The 14,041-nt window shown below is 43.3% G+C and overlaps 1 protein-coding gene across 1 annotated transcript; it reads left to right on the forward strand.

Annotated features, from left to right (window-relative positions):
• Positions 1-3,427: 3,427 nt before the first annotated feature.
• On the forward strand, positions 3,428-6,678 carry adora1b (adenosine A1 receptor b). Its single transcript, XM_071518143.1, has 2 exons — positions 3,428-3,768; positions 5,877-6,678. Exons 1-2 carry the CDS (start codon positions 3,428-3,430, stop codon positions 6,676-6,678), a joined length of 1,143 nt encoding a protein of 380 aa, XP_071374244.1.
• The last annotated feature ends 7,363 nt before the right edge of the window (positions 6,679-14,041 follow it).

The following is a 14,041-nucleotide window of genomic DNA, read 5'->3' on the forward strand; positions in this document are numbered from 1 at the left end:
GAGAGTGCTTGAGTGCACTCATTCTGCCTCCTGGCTGAGCTTTTCTCTGAAGGTGTTTTGAGCGACACGGCCCAAGCTATCCATCATATACTGCATTTCCTGGAATGTCCCTTATAACAACACTGCAATTTTACCCCTATATAGCCCCAGTCTTGTTTGAAATAGCTAAACTGTTTCCAATGAAAGGTGTCTTGGCTAATAGAACGAGGTCCCAGGTCTTTGTCAGTTTTAATAATGGTGTCGCTGTCTAGTCCAGCATCCCACTGAGAATACCACTGCAGTTCATTGCCAGAGCTTTTTTTTTAATGACTGAGCAAATATTGTTTTTGAACTCAGCTCAGCAGACAAAACGCTGGGGAGTAAGACTCTGTATGTGATCTTTGCCCATTTGAATATGGCCATGGCTCAGTGCTTGGTGCTTCATCCGAGCAGTTCAAGCCTTCGTATAAATTGTGCTATGCCAGAACAAAAAGGTTGATGTGCTTTACAAGACATGCTGGCCTCACACTGTGCCCGTGTCCATTAGTGGCACTTTCTGTCATCTGTCAGGACAATGTATGTTTAATGAAGAAGGTTTTGGCACTTTGTTGAAAGCAATTACCTAACAGCTGCCTCTTCATCAATCCAAAAACGTTAAGCTGCATATTTTGGAGCAAGAACCCATTTATAAAGTGTAGATTATTTTAACGGCTGAAACATCTTTGACTCTGAACCCAACAGGGAAAGTGCACTGAACCTATTCTGTCTGGTGACTCACAGTTATTGTAGAGTACATGTCATAAAACTGAAGCACACTGCACTTCATTGGTCATACACTCCCAAATGGGGAAAATCTGACAGACCTTCACTGAAACATTTCCTCATTTCCAGACTCTATGGACATGGCAGTTAGTGTAATTGAGTTGTCTGTCTGAGGCGTACCTGCTTATACGGTCGCAGCAGAAGTCACCCCCAAAAGGCCTGGATAGAAAATAGTCAGGCCATTGGAGGTTATCTGTATGAGACACAGGGAACATTCCCTGTCCTACACAGACATGTCAGGTAGCTGTGATGTCCGCAGCGAGCGCACTCACTGAGAGCAAACGCAAACAGCATTAGGAGTTTTGCCATGTTGAGCACGAATGTATTCCCTGCTCTGGGTCTCCAGGCTGCTAAAAGGAGAAAAAACACTGAGAAAACAACCTGAAATGATGGAGTAAGCCTCTCTCCAGATCCCACGCTGCTCTCAACTGAAGCTTGACATACAACACTGGAACGTGGACAAGGTGAAAACAATTTGTTGTTGGTCTAAGGAAATAAATACAACCTTGACTAGGAGGTTTACTTGAAAGAGAAAGCTATTTAAATCTCTCTTTTCTGTCAGCCGTATTGGCCATAGTGTACTAGCCCACTCTGTTTAGTCTGTAATGATTGATTTCTCATGCATTACCAGAACCCTTATACACATCCTACAGTCTCATGTGGGCTGAATGCCAATCAGTGCCAGAGAACCATATGGCAGCTTCCTTCCATCAGTAGATATTGGCTGAACTCTAAACCCCCCCCCCTCCTGCTGGCTACCCAAACCAGGAAGCTGGCCGCAGATGGAAGCCGTCATCTGGACGTCTCTGCTGACTGTTGGCCGCCCCGCCATCACACATGGGGTCCCGATGCTGCCGGACACTAACCACTGTTCATTCACTGCCACACTTCTTGTTTTTGTTTCTCTCTGAATCGCTGGCCCGCCGTCAGCTGAAACCCAGGTCGCCCAGCCTGCCTTCCTCCACATTACATAAGTTAAAATCCGCCATCTGGGATTCCCTTCAGATCCAGTCCACACAGTCATTCCTGCCTGGATGCGAGAATACGAACCCTGCTGAGGCCAGAGCTCGAGCAGCTGCCTGTCGTCGACCTTTGAACCACGGTGAAGGAGCGCTCCCTGCCTGCAAGATGCCACTGCTCTAGTTTACTACTGTATATTCGCAATGCATGGCTGCTTCTGGTTGATCGGGGACAGGTCACCAAGCTAGGCTCCTGCTCCTGACTGGTCAGAAGCAGGAAATACACTGGATCAAATGACCCTCTGTGAACCCTTTGGAAAGCTTTGCAGACAATCTTAAAAGGCCGATCAATAGGCCTAGATCATTCATATAATTATATTGTTTCCAGGCTTTCCCCTATTGTTATAGATTCACAATTAGTTTTGAGGTTAGGCTGGCCTCAGGCTGGAGCTCTTTGATGTCTGAACTACACAGATATATTTAGAATGACCTGAATTTCTATTTAAACATATTTGTACATCTCAGAAACGTGGTAAACTGAAGTAGATAATGTGTATGTGGGGTGGGCATGTACAGGGGGAATGGCTATAGAAACATACAGTATTGTTGCACTGTTTACTCAAATCCTTTAATTCCTTATCACTTTGGGAGTCTGTGCCACGGTGATCGCTGACATTTCCAATAGCTTTGTCTGTGTTGTTTTGCCTTCCTCCTGCTAGAACTGCTCAGCTGTGGCACTCCCTCACCTCTTATCAGAATAATGGGCAGCCGGGAAAGGTCCACTAACGTTTGCGAGACAGGGCGTGTGAAATACGTGTGTACTGACGTATTTTTCTTTCAAAAAAAAAAAAAAAAAAAGTGTGAGTTCAAAGCACCTAATGGACTTCTTTGGGACGGTCCCGCAGTACGACAGTATTTTTATTACTGCAAGGAAAACGAAGCAATGCTGCATATTTTCACCGGATGGAACAGATAGAGCCTGCAGAAAAACAAAGATTATCACTTCCATTCAAACAAAGAAAACAAATCTGAATGGAGCAGAAATGGAGAGCGAATGACAGATCTATTTTAGGTAACTGCATTATTGCTCTTTGCTGAAAGCACAACGAGAGAGAGAGAGGGGGAGAGAGAGCAGCCGTCTGCACTGGAGCTGCAACTGCGTGCGCTCTTTCATCCAGAAGATACTTGCGTGTTTGCTTTCTTAAAACCCAATTTATCAAATTTAGGAAAGGAAGGAAGAAGAAGAGTAAACATAGCCTGCTGTACGTGAAACGATACTGAAGCGCTGTCTTGGATAAATAGGCGCGTTAAGGATGGTGCTGTTGGGAGCAGGTGTATTCAGCCAAGTGGAGGCACAGGGCACAGAGCACGAGCAGCGCACAACAGCCGCTGGACCACAACACCTGCTCCAAAGGATAACCATTCACCTCTAGATGTGCTGTTGGTTAATATGCTACATCCTCTCACAAACTGCATTTCTCTTACAACTTCTGTGTGCTAATCAGAGGAATTTGGACACTGTGAAGCTGCTGGACGCGCGGCTCATTTGGAAGATACTGTAGTAAAAAAAAAGAAAAAGAAATCAAACGACTGCTTTCTCGGCTCCTCAAAGCCCCGCTTCACTGGAATCAATTTTGTTCTTATCGAGGACATCATCATCTGTAAGGATGCCCGAAGCACTTTCTCCAGCCCAGGCGCTCTACATAGGAATGGAGGTGGTGATTGCAGTTTCATCTGTAATAGGGAATGTGATGGTGGTCTGGGCGGTGAAAATTAATAAATCGCTGCGAGACACCACATTTTGTTTCATCGTCTCCCTCGCTCTGGCGGATATTGCGGTGGGAGCCCTCGTCATCCCTCTGGCTATAACTATCAGCATCGGACTCCAAACTCACTTTTACAGCTGCCTGCTCGTCGCGTGCACGGTGCTCGTGCTTACACAAAGTTCAATCCTGGCCCTTCTGGCTATCGCGATTGACCGCTATCTCAGGGTCAAGATACCAACCAGGTAACGACACAGTGAGGTCACGAGTTTTAACAGCCCGGGGACACATGAGCAGATGGGGCTTAATACTCAGTTACTGCTGCCACTGCCTGTGCCATGGGATGTGGAGAGGTGATGATGATGATGATGATGATGATTGGTGATGGTGATGGTGATGGTGGTGGTGGTGGCAACCTTGCAGAAAAGCCTCCACACACACAATAGAAGTTGTTATCTCCAGTATGCTCCCTGTCATTGATTTCCTCCTGGGTCTTATTTCACTATAGGAAGCCTACATCCTGCCAGTCCCCTATAGGCATGAGGATCTAACTCACCAGTATTGATATGACAGCTTACTAGAGCATGGCTGATCAACCAGCAGCTTTAATTAGCTCCTCTGCCCCCTGGATTGCAAGAGAGGAGTCTAATATGTGTAGTGTAGTACATCAAAATAATTAGTTTCTGCCAGAGTCTTTTGCAGTGTATATTTTGGGGTTGGTGTATGGGAGAATTTCCTTTTCTGTGTTTCTGGAGAGCAGAAAAGAAGACACATTTGCAATCAGCGATGTGCTCTGCCTTTGTATTTGATGCACAAGACCACCAGTGGTTTATCATGCCAGAGTGAAACAAAAGACTGAGCAGCCAGGCTGAAAGGCTGGAGAGATAAGCTTTTTAGAAGAGGAGGAATATTGTCAGCGATAGCCTCACATTTTCATTTTCTGTGTGAGACAACCTTTCATGCTTATAGGACTGATAGCAATTTATCATGCATTTTAGCTTTTGACTGCCACTGGTTTCACTGATTTCCTTTCTCAGGCTTGGATTGTGTATAAAACCTTCCAAGTCCTTTGCTTTATGTCTGATACAACCTCTTTTACAGGACTATCACACAGAACTTCATGCAATCTGACATTAAATACAATAGAAGTGTCCCACAATAGCTTAATTATGAATTGACAGGACTACAGTAGAGCTGCAATCCAAAATAAGGAAGAGTTGTACTGTTAAATCGTCTACAGACAATTAGTATTTTAGTACATCAGCGGGAAAACACTCATGTTATTTAAATCAGAGCTTCCCTCTCTAGTGTTGCTGCTGCCACTCCCATCCCATACCTCAGTTTCATAATTAATAGGGACAGCGGTTTAAGAACACAAACAGAGGGTAACAATCATCTTTTCCAGTTGATAAGAATGTCTTTTGTCTATCCACCATTGTGTTGCTATAGTAACTGTGTGTTTACCAATATCCTGAACTGTGCCATTGTTTCTCATTGTGCACACTCCCTGTTGTTAGATATGATGATGAGTATCTGATCCCCTCTGAGCAGACCGGCTGCCAGACTCAGCGTGTGAATAATGATTCCCTTGCTGCTCTTCAGTCTCCGACCTATCTTAATACTTAAATATCTAATCAATACTTCAGTCAAGCACATGCCACCTCTGACAGCCGGGCTAAATTGCAATGCTTTACGCTACGCTTCAGCAAATGTCAGATTATTTTAATTTCCCTTACATTGACAGTGTCAAACATCGTACACATCAAGCATTAGTAATCCAAAAAGAATCAATCGTTGCTCTATAGCCTGTTTTCATATGAGGTGGATTAGCTCACAGTGTCTTCATCACTGCCTGTAAGCATGGACCAGGCTGAGGCTCTCTCCTCACCTTCTGATCCCAGTCCATAAAACATTATTAATAATGAAAAGGCCAATAACTAAACCCTTGCAGCCATGCACTGCTGCTGTAGCATACTAAGTACTGCAGTTCATGTTCACTGTACTGCTTTGATAAATTAGTAGGTTGTATGAAGTCAATTTTAGGAAATATGAATCAGTTCTGCCCTGAGCAAAAGAAGCATAAAAACAACAGTGCTGCAAGTGGTGAGGATTAATGATATGGGTTTGTAGGAAAAGTGGTCTTGTCCAAGTGGGAATATATACTGCAAGTAATATTGCTTGGAAAGCGGCTGGAGGATTTTATATTGAATGGTAACTCTTCATTGTGAATCAAACCTTTTGTTAGCCTGAGGACAGTGGCGAAATGGAAAATGAAAGTCACAAAAAGCATGCAGGCCCTGTTAGTGCAGTGTGCCAAAGTGCTGACCCGATGTTGTGTTGTTTGTCCCTGCAGCTACAAGCGGGTGGTGACCCCTCGGCGGGCGGGGCTGGCCGTGGTGATATGCTGGACGGTGGCTTTCATCGTGGGCCTCACACCCATGTTGGGCTGGAACAACCTCTGGCGCCTCCGGCAGAACGGTTCGATCAGCTCCGACCTCATCATCACCTGCCAGTTCGAAAACGTCATCAGCATGGACTACATGGTCTACTTCAACTTTTTTGGCTGGGTGCTGCCGCCGCTGCTGCTCATGCTGGTCATCTATGCAGAGATCTTCTACATGATCCACAAGCAGCTGAACAAGAAGAAGATCACCACCAGTCACACGGACCCCAACAAGTACTATGACAAGGAGCTGAACCTAGCCAAGTCTCTGGCCCTGGTCCTCTTTCTCTTTGCCATCAGCTGGCTCCCCCTCCACATCCTCAACTGCATCACACTCTTCTGCCCCCAGTGCCAGAAGCCCATGTTCCTCATCTACATCGCCATCCTGCTCACCCACGGCAACTCGGCTGTCAACCCAATTATCTACGCCTTCCGCATTAAGAAGTTCCGCACCGCGTTCCAGAAGATCTGGGAGCAATACTTCTGCTGCAAGGACACACCAGCACTGGAGCTGCAGCCCAGCGAGAGGAAAGAGATCCCCAATCCAGACCCGCAGCAGGCAGCGCCACCTCAGCCCCCTCAGAAGGAAATGCCAAACACTGATCCTCCACAGCACCAGTCAGCTCCACCTGAACAGCAGCAGGACCAGAGGCCCGACCCGCCACAGCAACCTAAAGAACGACCGTCCATACTGGAGCACAACGCAATCTAATCCAAGGAATGGAGCTGGTTGCTCACTTGGAAAGTTATGATCAGTGCATGTCTGAGCATTGGTTGCCTCCTCATTTCGAATGCGTTCCGATGAGGAGTATGAGTTGGTGCAAAACGCTAGGATGCTGTAGCGAGTGAGGGATGGCGACTTGCAGCCTAAATCTCAAATACTGGGAGATCATGTATCTTTACTCCGGAGGATTGTGTATGAGTTTGGCTGGAACAGGAGTGCAAAAGAATTACGGCAAAAAGGGTATCCATAAACTTGCAATAATGTAAGTCTTTTTAATAATGAGATGTGTCTATCTTAGTAACTGACTGAAGACATTAAGCTTTAACTCTTTTTGTTAATTATGGTAAAACAGTTGGTGTGGCCATTACAAAATGTGCAATATAAGTTATTGTAGTTGATCAGTATTGGATTATCAGTTTTATCCACACAATTATGTGATTTACTGTAGGATCAAAGTTTGTACTGTCAATACACCAGGTTCGTCTTACTGCTGTAATACTGTGTGTTTGTTTAAACTGACAGTGGCTGAAGAATATGAATGTAATAATAATGTAAATGAGAAACTAAAGCAGCAAAGCTGTGAACACTCATCTCTTCTTCAGGGTCTTAATGGCACAACAGTGGTAGAGCAAGCGGCGCACAAGAAGAAAGTGTTTGGGCCAAGGAGGTGTCTGTGCTGACAACAGGGTTTCGTAATCCTTCAATTGAATTCTTCAATGAAGCCGAGTCCCACAGCGCTCCAGCAGCTCTGATCCATTACAGAGGAGATGGACAGGGATAAGAAATAGGCAGCTGGAGGGAGCGGGAGGGTTTCGTTCCAAGTAGCTTTTGACGATCGGGTGCCCTTTCAGAGGCTGCGTGCCTGAGATTCATGGCTGGAGGACGACAGCTACTCTTGGGGGAGAAAGAGAAGATGCACTTAAAAATCATTTTTATCCACTCTCCATGCCAGCTGGTGGTTAGAGAGGGCTTTTCTTTTTTTTTCTCCCCCCAACTTAGACTGTGAATACCCTTATCTCAACTTACCACTAGAGACGGTGGCTTCCATGGCCTTAATCAGTATTTTAATTAGTCTGGACTGGACTGATTTAAAAGGCCCAGAAAAGACAACCGGAAGATTGTGACTATCTTTACTACAGTGTTATCTCAACAATTTACTTAATGCCCAGCTATGGCATCTGTAGACTACTAATTCAACTTTTTTTTGACGTCACTGACATAAATACACTGTATGAGAATGTAAAGTAATTCTGTTCTGACTCTTTTAAAGACTTTAAAGACCATGTTAATATTACCTTAAGTGGGTGACAATCTCCTGTGTAAGGCCAAGACATTTTCTACTGCTATCATGACAACTATCACTCGCTGGTAGCAACATGAAGTGAACATCAGTGAACGCTCTGATGCTTGAATGATATCAATTGTACGGAGTGTCAGAACAGAAACCTTTAATACAATCCACACTAGCTGTATCTTGATGTGTCTACAAAGTATTTAGGTCAGGCGTATTGTACATAACACACACATGAGGATAAAAGTGAATGAATAAAGATATAACAATGACAACATGTTTTTCTACAGGTAATGCCCTACTTCCACTAGAAAATGAAAACGATGTCTGCCACTTCTTCTGGTCCTTTCTATTTAAATAGTTAGAGCAATACCATTTCTACGGTTAGAGCTTCAATTCCCATAGGGATCACCTATACTAATGTATGATACTGTTGGGAAAAAATGTCCACCAAATGTATATGTTATTTTCAGAGGTGTAAAGTACATTTACTCAAGTATTTAAGTACAATTTCTGGCAAAAGTGCTGACATTTCACTTCAGTATTTCCATTTTGTGAGACTTTATAATTGTACTCCACTACATTTCAGAAGGAAATATTGTGCTTGTTACTCCACTACATTCATCTGACAGTTGTAGTCTCTAGTTGCTTTGCAGAATAAGGTTTTACATGCAAAACATACAATAGGCTAAAATATGTTGCATTGTTCGAGTTTAAACTCCCCAACAGTATATGCAGTAGTTAGTACTACAACACTAAAATATGTGTTACAGGTTAATGCATCAATAATTTAACACTCTGAAAGGGACCTTTCTTCAGATTGAGTACTTCTACTCTCTTGATACTTAAGTACAACTTTTACTTTTAATGAAGAATTTTTCTGTTATGGTATTGCTACTTTTGCTGAAGTAAAGGATTTGGGTACTTTTTACACCACTGGTTATTTCATAGCTTGATGATGGATATCTGGTGCAAACAAAACCCTTATACAACTGATTTTGACTGAAGATTAGATTCTTAAAGCTGCATGATGTGTCTACAGCTGAGCATAGATCATATTCAAGTACAAACCCCTGATGTTATCTATCATTTTGAAAGTGACAGCTATAGGCTCCTATCTATTTATTCTTTCCGTTGGTTAGCAGACAGGAGGTGGGGGGGCTGATGAGATGAAGACACATCTTCTCAGCAAGAAGTCGCCACTGCCTGGGTTATAATTATGCCAGAGCAATCAACACTTGAAGCCCAGAAAATCGCAACACATTGTACTGGTACCTTGCAGAAGCTCAGCACTTCTGTCAAAAGTCTCATTACTGGCTTGGTGTAATAATGCAGCGAGAGCCTCTGAGATAAGAGTCGACTTGTCACAGAATATGAATTCTCTTGATATTTGGTGGCACATAAAGTTCCTGGACAGGCCATTTCAGAGCTAACTCCTCTCTCTTGGTGTGTCTGCCTGGTCTCCATCTAATAACTCCTCAACAGATTTAAGTCTCATATTTTCGATATTACGGCTCCTGAATCAATATCACAGGAACTACACCAGACATGGAGCTATTTCTATGTGATATAGTGTTGCCCATACAGCCTATATAAATCCATGGCCTAGCTCAATATTAGGGGTATTTTACATATAAGCCTAATGCTTCATTCTTGGAGGCTATTCTTGTCATGTTGGCCAGTTTTCCTGGGCAAAGTCCCTCAGTTTCAGGCTAAGATTGGATATCAGGTGGAAGGAGACTTCAGATAAGAACGTCAGAGGAAACGTAAGAGGAAAGGAAATACTGGAGCTCTGTATTTCTAACAGAACAGGCGAGGTGACCTTTCTCCGCAGCGACCTCACTGTCCTTGGGGCTAATGTGGGTGTTAACCGCAGACCCCGAGGGAACAGGAGGGAATTCTCTTTCCAGCACTTTATATTCACACTCTGCAGTAATACCATCCTCTGTTTGGAGTATAGCAACCTCAGATCTTGTGAAACCCTGGAAAGTCATAATATATACATTTGCACATTAGATCAAATAGATGTTATGGTACATAACATGTGCAAAGATAATTTGTGAAGAAATGTGTATTGTCTTGCTGATGTGTTATGAAATGAAGGAGTCAGTACACACACTTTTGATAAGCAAATAAGACAACAGTGTTTAGCAACTGATGTTTTTGAATGTGGTAAAGTGTGTGAAGTCTCTGTACTGTATGTACAGCGATTAAGTACTGTATCTGCCCTCGTCCTTTCTGGTGAAATGCACCAGATGTCAATATTTCCTCAGGATGGTCTTTTTTTAATCATGTTTCAGGTCAATATTTTCTCTGTCCATTAACTGAAGATCCTCCCAACACAGACCATCCTATCCCCCAGGGTCTCCCTTCACCAGGGCAGGCTGAGGGGAAAATGCATGGCATGATATTTATGCCCCACTAAAGGGCTTTTTGCATTAAAACTGGAGGAGCGGTTTGATCTACCTGGGCTCTGACCAGGCGTCATGAATAAAGCAAACATGTTGTGCCCCAGGTGCCGCTGCACCGCAGGAAACAGGCTCCTTGTCAGAACAGCACTACATGCTATCACCTCCTCTGGCTTGGGGAGCAGTTATAACACGGCTCCGGCACAGACCTTTGAGGGTTGAAAGAAAAACAACAGCTTCATGAACCTAGGATACTCCACAGTATGATACTATGAGGTGTGATACAGAAAAAAATATATATCCATGAAACTTTATATCCAAGTGGTTGTTGGTGTTGTTTTGCATGTGTGAAAAACTGTTTTGCATCAGTTTTGCATTAGTCATAAACACAACAGCTATATTTTGGCTTTGCTGGAAGAGCATCTGTGCTGTACCCATCTGTGCTATGACAAGGCAGTGTGAGAGCATTGATTCCTAGTTGGTGCCAGACATGATGATTCTTGTATCCAAATGGATGAGCACAAAAACAGAAGGATGCAAATTTACTTCTGCTTGATGTCCATGATGCCCATTACTGAACGCAGCCTATTCAGATGTAATGGTATGCAATGCTGACGAGCTGAGCGGTGCCAATATAACAAAGCAATTACACATCAAAGATGATTATCTGCCATCATCTTTAGCTGTGAATTTACACAAGAGGTGTCTTAACAGCAAAACTGTATGATCAATTGTCCTCACCAGCTATTAGAAACAATTGCATCCCCCTGCTGGACCTCTGTGAAATAATGGCTGAAAAGCAATAAAGGCTCACAGCATGTGTGAATATCCTCCAATAAAAAGAGTAGTTTGGTGCTGCAAATAAAACAAACTAATTTTCCCTCAACAATCAATTATTCACCAAACAGGCTCACAAAATCAGGGCAGCATCAATATTTCATCTCTTTTTTTATCTTTAACAAATCTTGCCTCAAAGGGTGTTGTGAAAACACAGCCTTGAAGCAAGGCTGTAAAATGCAGGGGAGGATTGCCACCTCTACGATCTCAAACTAATCTCTTGTGCTTTGGGAAGAGAAGAAGATATATGAAACCGTTCATACTATTGCATTAGCCGACTGAACACAGATGCTTTTGTGCTTTATTAGCAGGATAAATCCCCTCCTGGGCTAGGTAAGAGATTTTCTAAATATGTGGCTGTTCAGGCTAGATGCTGTATTTTTTTCCCTCTCAGTAATTCCCTGTACTACAGCTCCATTTGCAAATCACTGTTGAGCTCTTCGACAGTCCTAGTGACACAGTGCCACCTGCTGGTAAACAATGTGTTGGTATGGTTTGATTAATACTGAGCAGTGCCAGGAGGACTCACTGGTGGGCTGGTTCTCTGATAGAGGGTACGAGGGTCACAGCTGGCTCCTTCATTAAAACTTTTCCCACAGGTCTGGATGGACAGTTCAGCGTCCATAGACCTCTATTTGAAATCCTTTGATCACAGTTCCAAGGACTTGCTTGGCTCCTTGAATGAAACTAATTAAAATGCAAGAGGACACATCCTCAAGACATATCTTGAATTAGACCACAGAACTAGGTTGAAAGACTCAAGACCAAAACCCTATTACATATAATTACACATCAGATTCAATAAATGTTATGGTACATAATACCAGATTTAGATAACAACAGAGTTACATAAACATAATGCTCATTGGGTGGTAGAAATATCCTGTTTGGTGCAGAATTACAAGAGCTGTTACTCTGCCAGTTCTGAAATGGACTGGCTGGCATGCTGCACATACCAAGTCCCTTATGTACTCACTCCACTCCAATATGGACAGGGCCCAGATTCCTACAACAATAATTATTGCAACAATAAGGACTAGTCATTTAAAGTCAATATCACGTATACAGGCATGTCAATGCAACATAACTGGCGTACTGGAATCCATTTTGTAGAAACAGATGGTTTGTACAAACTGGATTCAGTCCAGAAAACCAGTAAAACAAAAATCCAGAGTAGAATTCACAAGAGATTTATATCATCTTGAACAATCCAGTCTATATTTGTGAACATGAAAAAGTCACTTCAAATGTAAGACATGGAGGAGCCAAGATGATATCATGAGGAGACAAAATCTGCTCCACTGACAATCAGTTGGAGAGCAGCTCTGTGGACCTGTAAAATGTTGGCTTGAACTTTTACACCCAGTTGATGTTTATTTCATCGCAGTCCTAACAGGTACAGTATGAACCTGGAAATGTTCCCACATCCCATGAAATCTCCCGGATACTGTATCTGTGTCCACAAAGCCATTCTGTGCCAGCGTAGCATCAACACCCGCAATGTTGTTTTTAACTTTGAGGGACTCATTCGTGAATCAAGATTTCAACATAACCTACTGTATAAATAAACTTTGTGAATTCAGGTTTTGGGGTTCTGTATTGCTTCAGTCCTCAGTCATTGTAAATAGGTCACTTGTGTAAGTGGTGACTGCTTTGTTAGGCAGTACTTCTATGACGCGTTTGTGTTTTTCAAATGAAAACTGAGGACTTCTAAATATGCAATTAAGGGAAAAATGTTAAGCTAGGGACTGCAGTCCAATTCAGTGACACAAGTGGAGTCATCAACAGATGTGTAACCACTAACCATGACAGTAATGTTATGGTTTGAGTTGTTTTGCTGCATTACAGGAAAACAATACAGTGTGCCCAGAAATGATTCAAGTTTATGTCCTTGAGGGAAATATTGTATTCATCTTTGGCTACGCGAGTTCAAACCCCAGCAACCCCAAATACAGTAAAAGTGAGTTCAAACCCCAGCAAACACACATGAAAAGGAGGGATAATTGCCTGCCTCAACAAGTCTGAACCAGAGTGTGCAGAGGCTGGTAAAGTGCTGAGCCTGACTCACTTCCCGCCTGCTATCAGCTGCTTGGCCTTTATCAGGAAGGGGAAATTCCCATCCCTTTTCCCCTTTTCTGCAACAGTGGTTTTCCAAACTTGTTGAATGGAGTCCTTTTCAAAGACCTCAAACAGTAGATCACAAATGTCAGGTCCAATAAAATTCTACTATACATTTCCACTATACACGATTTCTTTGGGTGAGGGCCAGCAAAAGGAGCCAAACAAAATCTGCGAGCTGCTGTATCTGTAAGGCACCACTCTCTGTTTTGGTCTGGTCCCTCTTTTGCTTGAGGCAGAACAGATTTGGAAAACAGCTCTTTAAAAAAGTTATGAAGGCGTTGTTCCATATACAAAAAGAGTTAAATAAGCAATAATAATATTCAGGGCAATCAGCGCTCCCATCGTGGTCCGTGCTGTCACTCCCTGCGGCTGTGCTTTGGAGGACAGAGGATGGCACGCCCATAAAGGGCACTGCTTATGCCTGGTAGTAATTAGCTTTTAACTGTGGTGGTGAGAGATGGTGGTCCATAAAGCCAACACAGCCACACAGCTCCGCCTGCCTGGACCTGCCCTGCACCGGCAGCCAAGGCCTCAGCAGACGCAGTCTACCCTCACAGCTGGTCCTCAGCCAAGTCCGCCTGCTGCTTTTCAGTAATATGGAATCACATGAACTCACACACATTATACACTGTACCACTTTAACTTTAGACGATGATCATATCTCCATCTATTACTTAAATCATGATAGATTCCC

This window comes from Centroberyx affinis, unplaced genomic scaffold (assembly GCF_046629955.1).
Source record: "Centroberyx affinis isolate AG114_WGS23_722 - 3 ecotype Tasmania unplaced genomic scaffold, CSIRO-AGI_Caff_v1 ptg000555l_1, whole genome shotgun sequence".
NCBI classification, from domain to species: domain Eukaryota; kingdom Metazoa; phylum Chordata; class Actinopteri; order Beryciformes; family Berycidae; genus Centroberyx; species Centroberyx affinis.

What these genes read in the sequence shown, in the direction of transcription:
- adora1b (XM_071518143.1), top strand. Translation starts at nt 3,428, where the DNA reads ATGCCCGAAGCACTTTCTCCAGCCCAGGCGCTCTACATAGGAATGGAG. An exon ending in AGGGTCAAGATACCAACCAG is followed by an intron (nt 3,769 to 5,876) that starts GTAACGACACAG and finishes TTGTCCCTGCAG; the next exon opens with CTACAAGCGGGTGGTGACCC.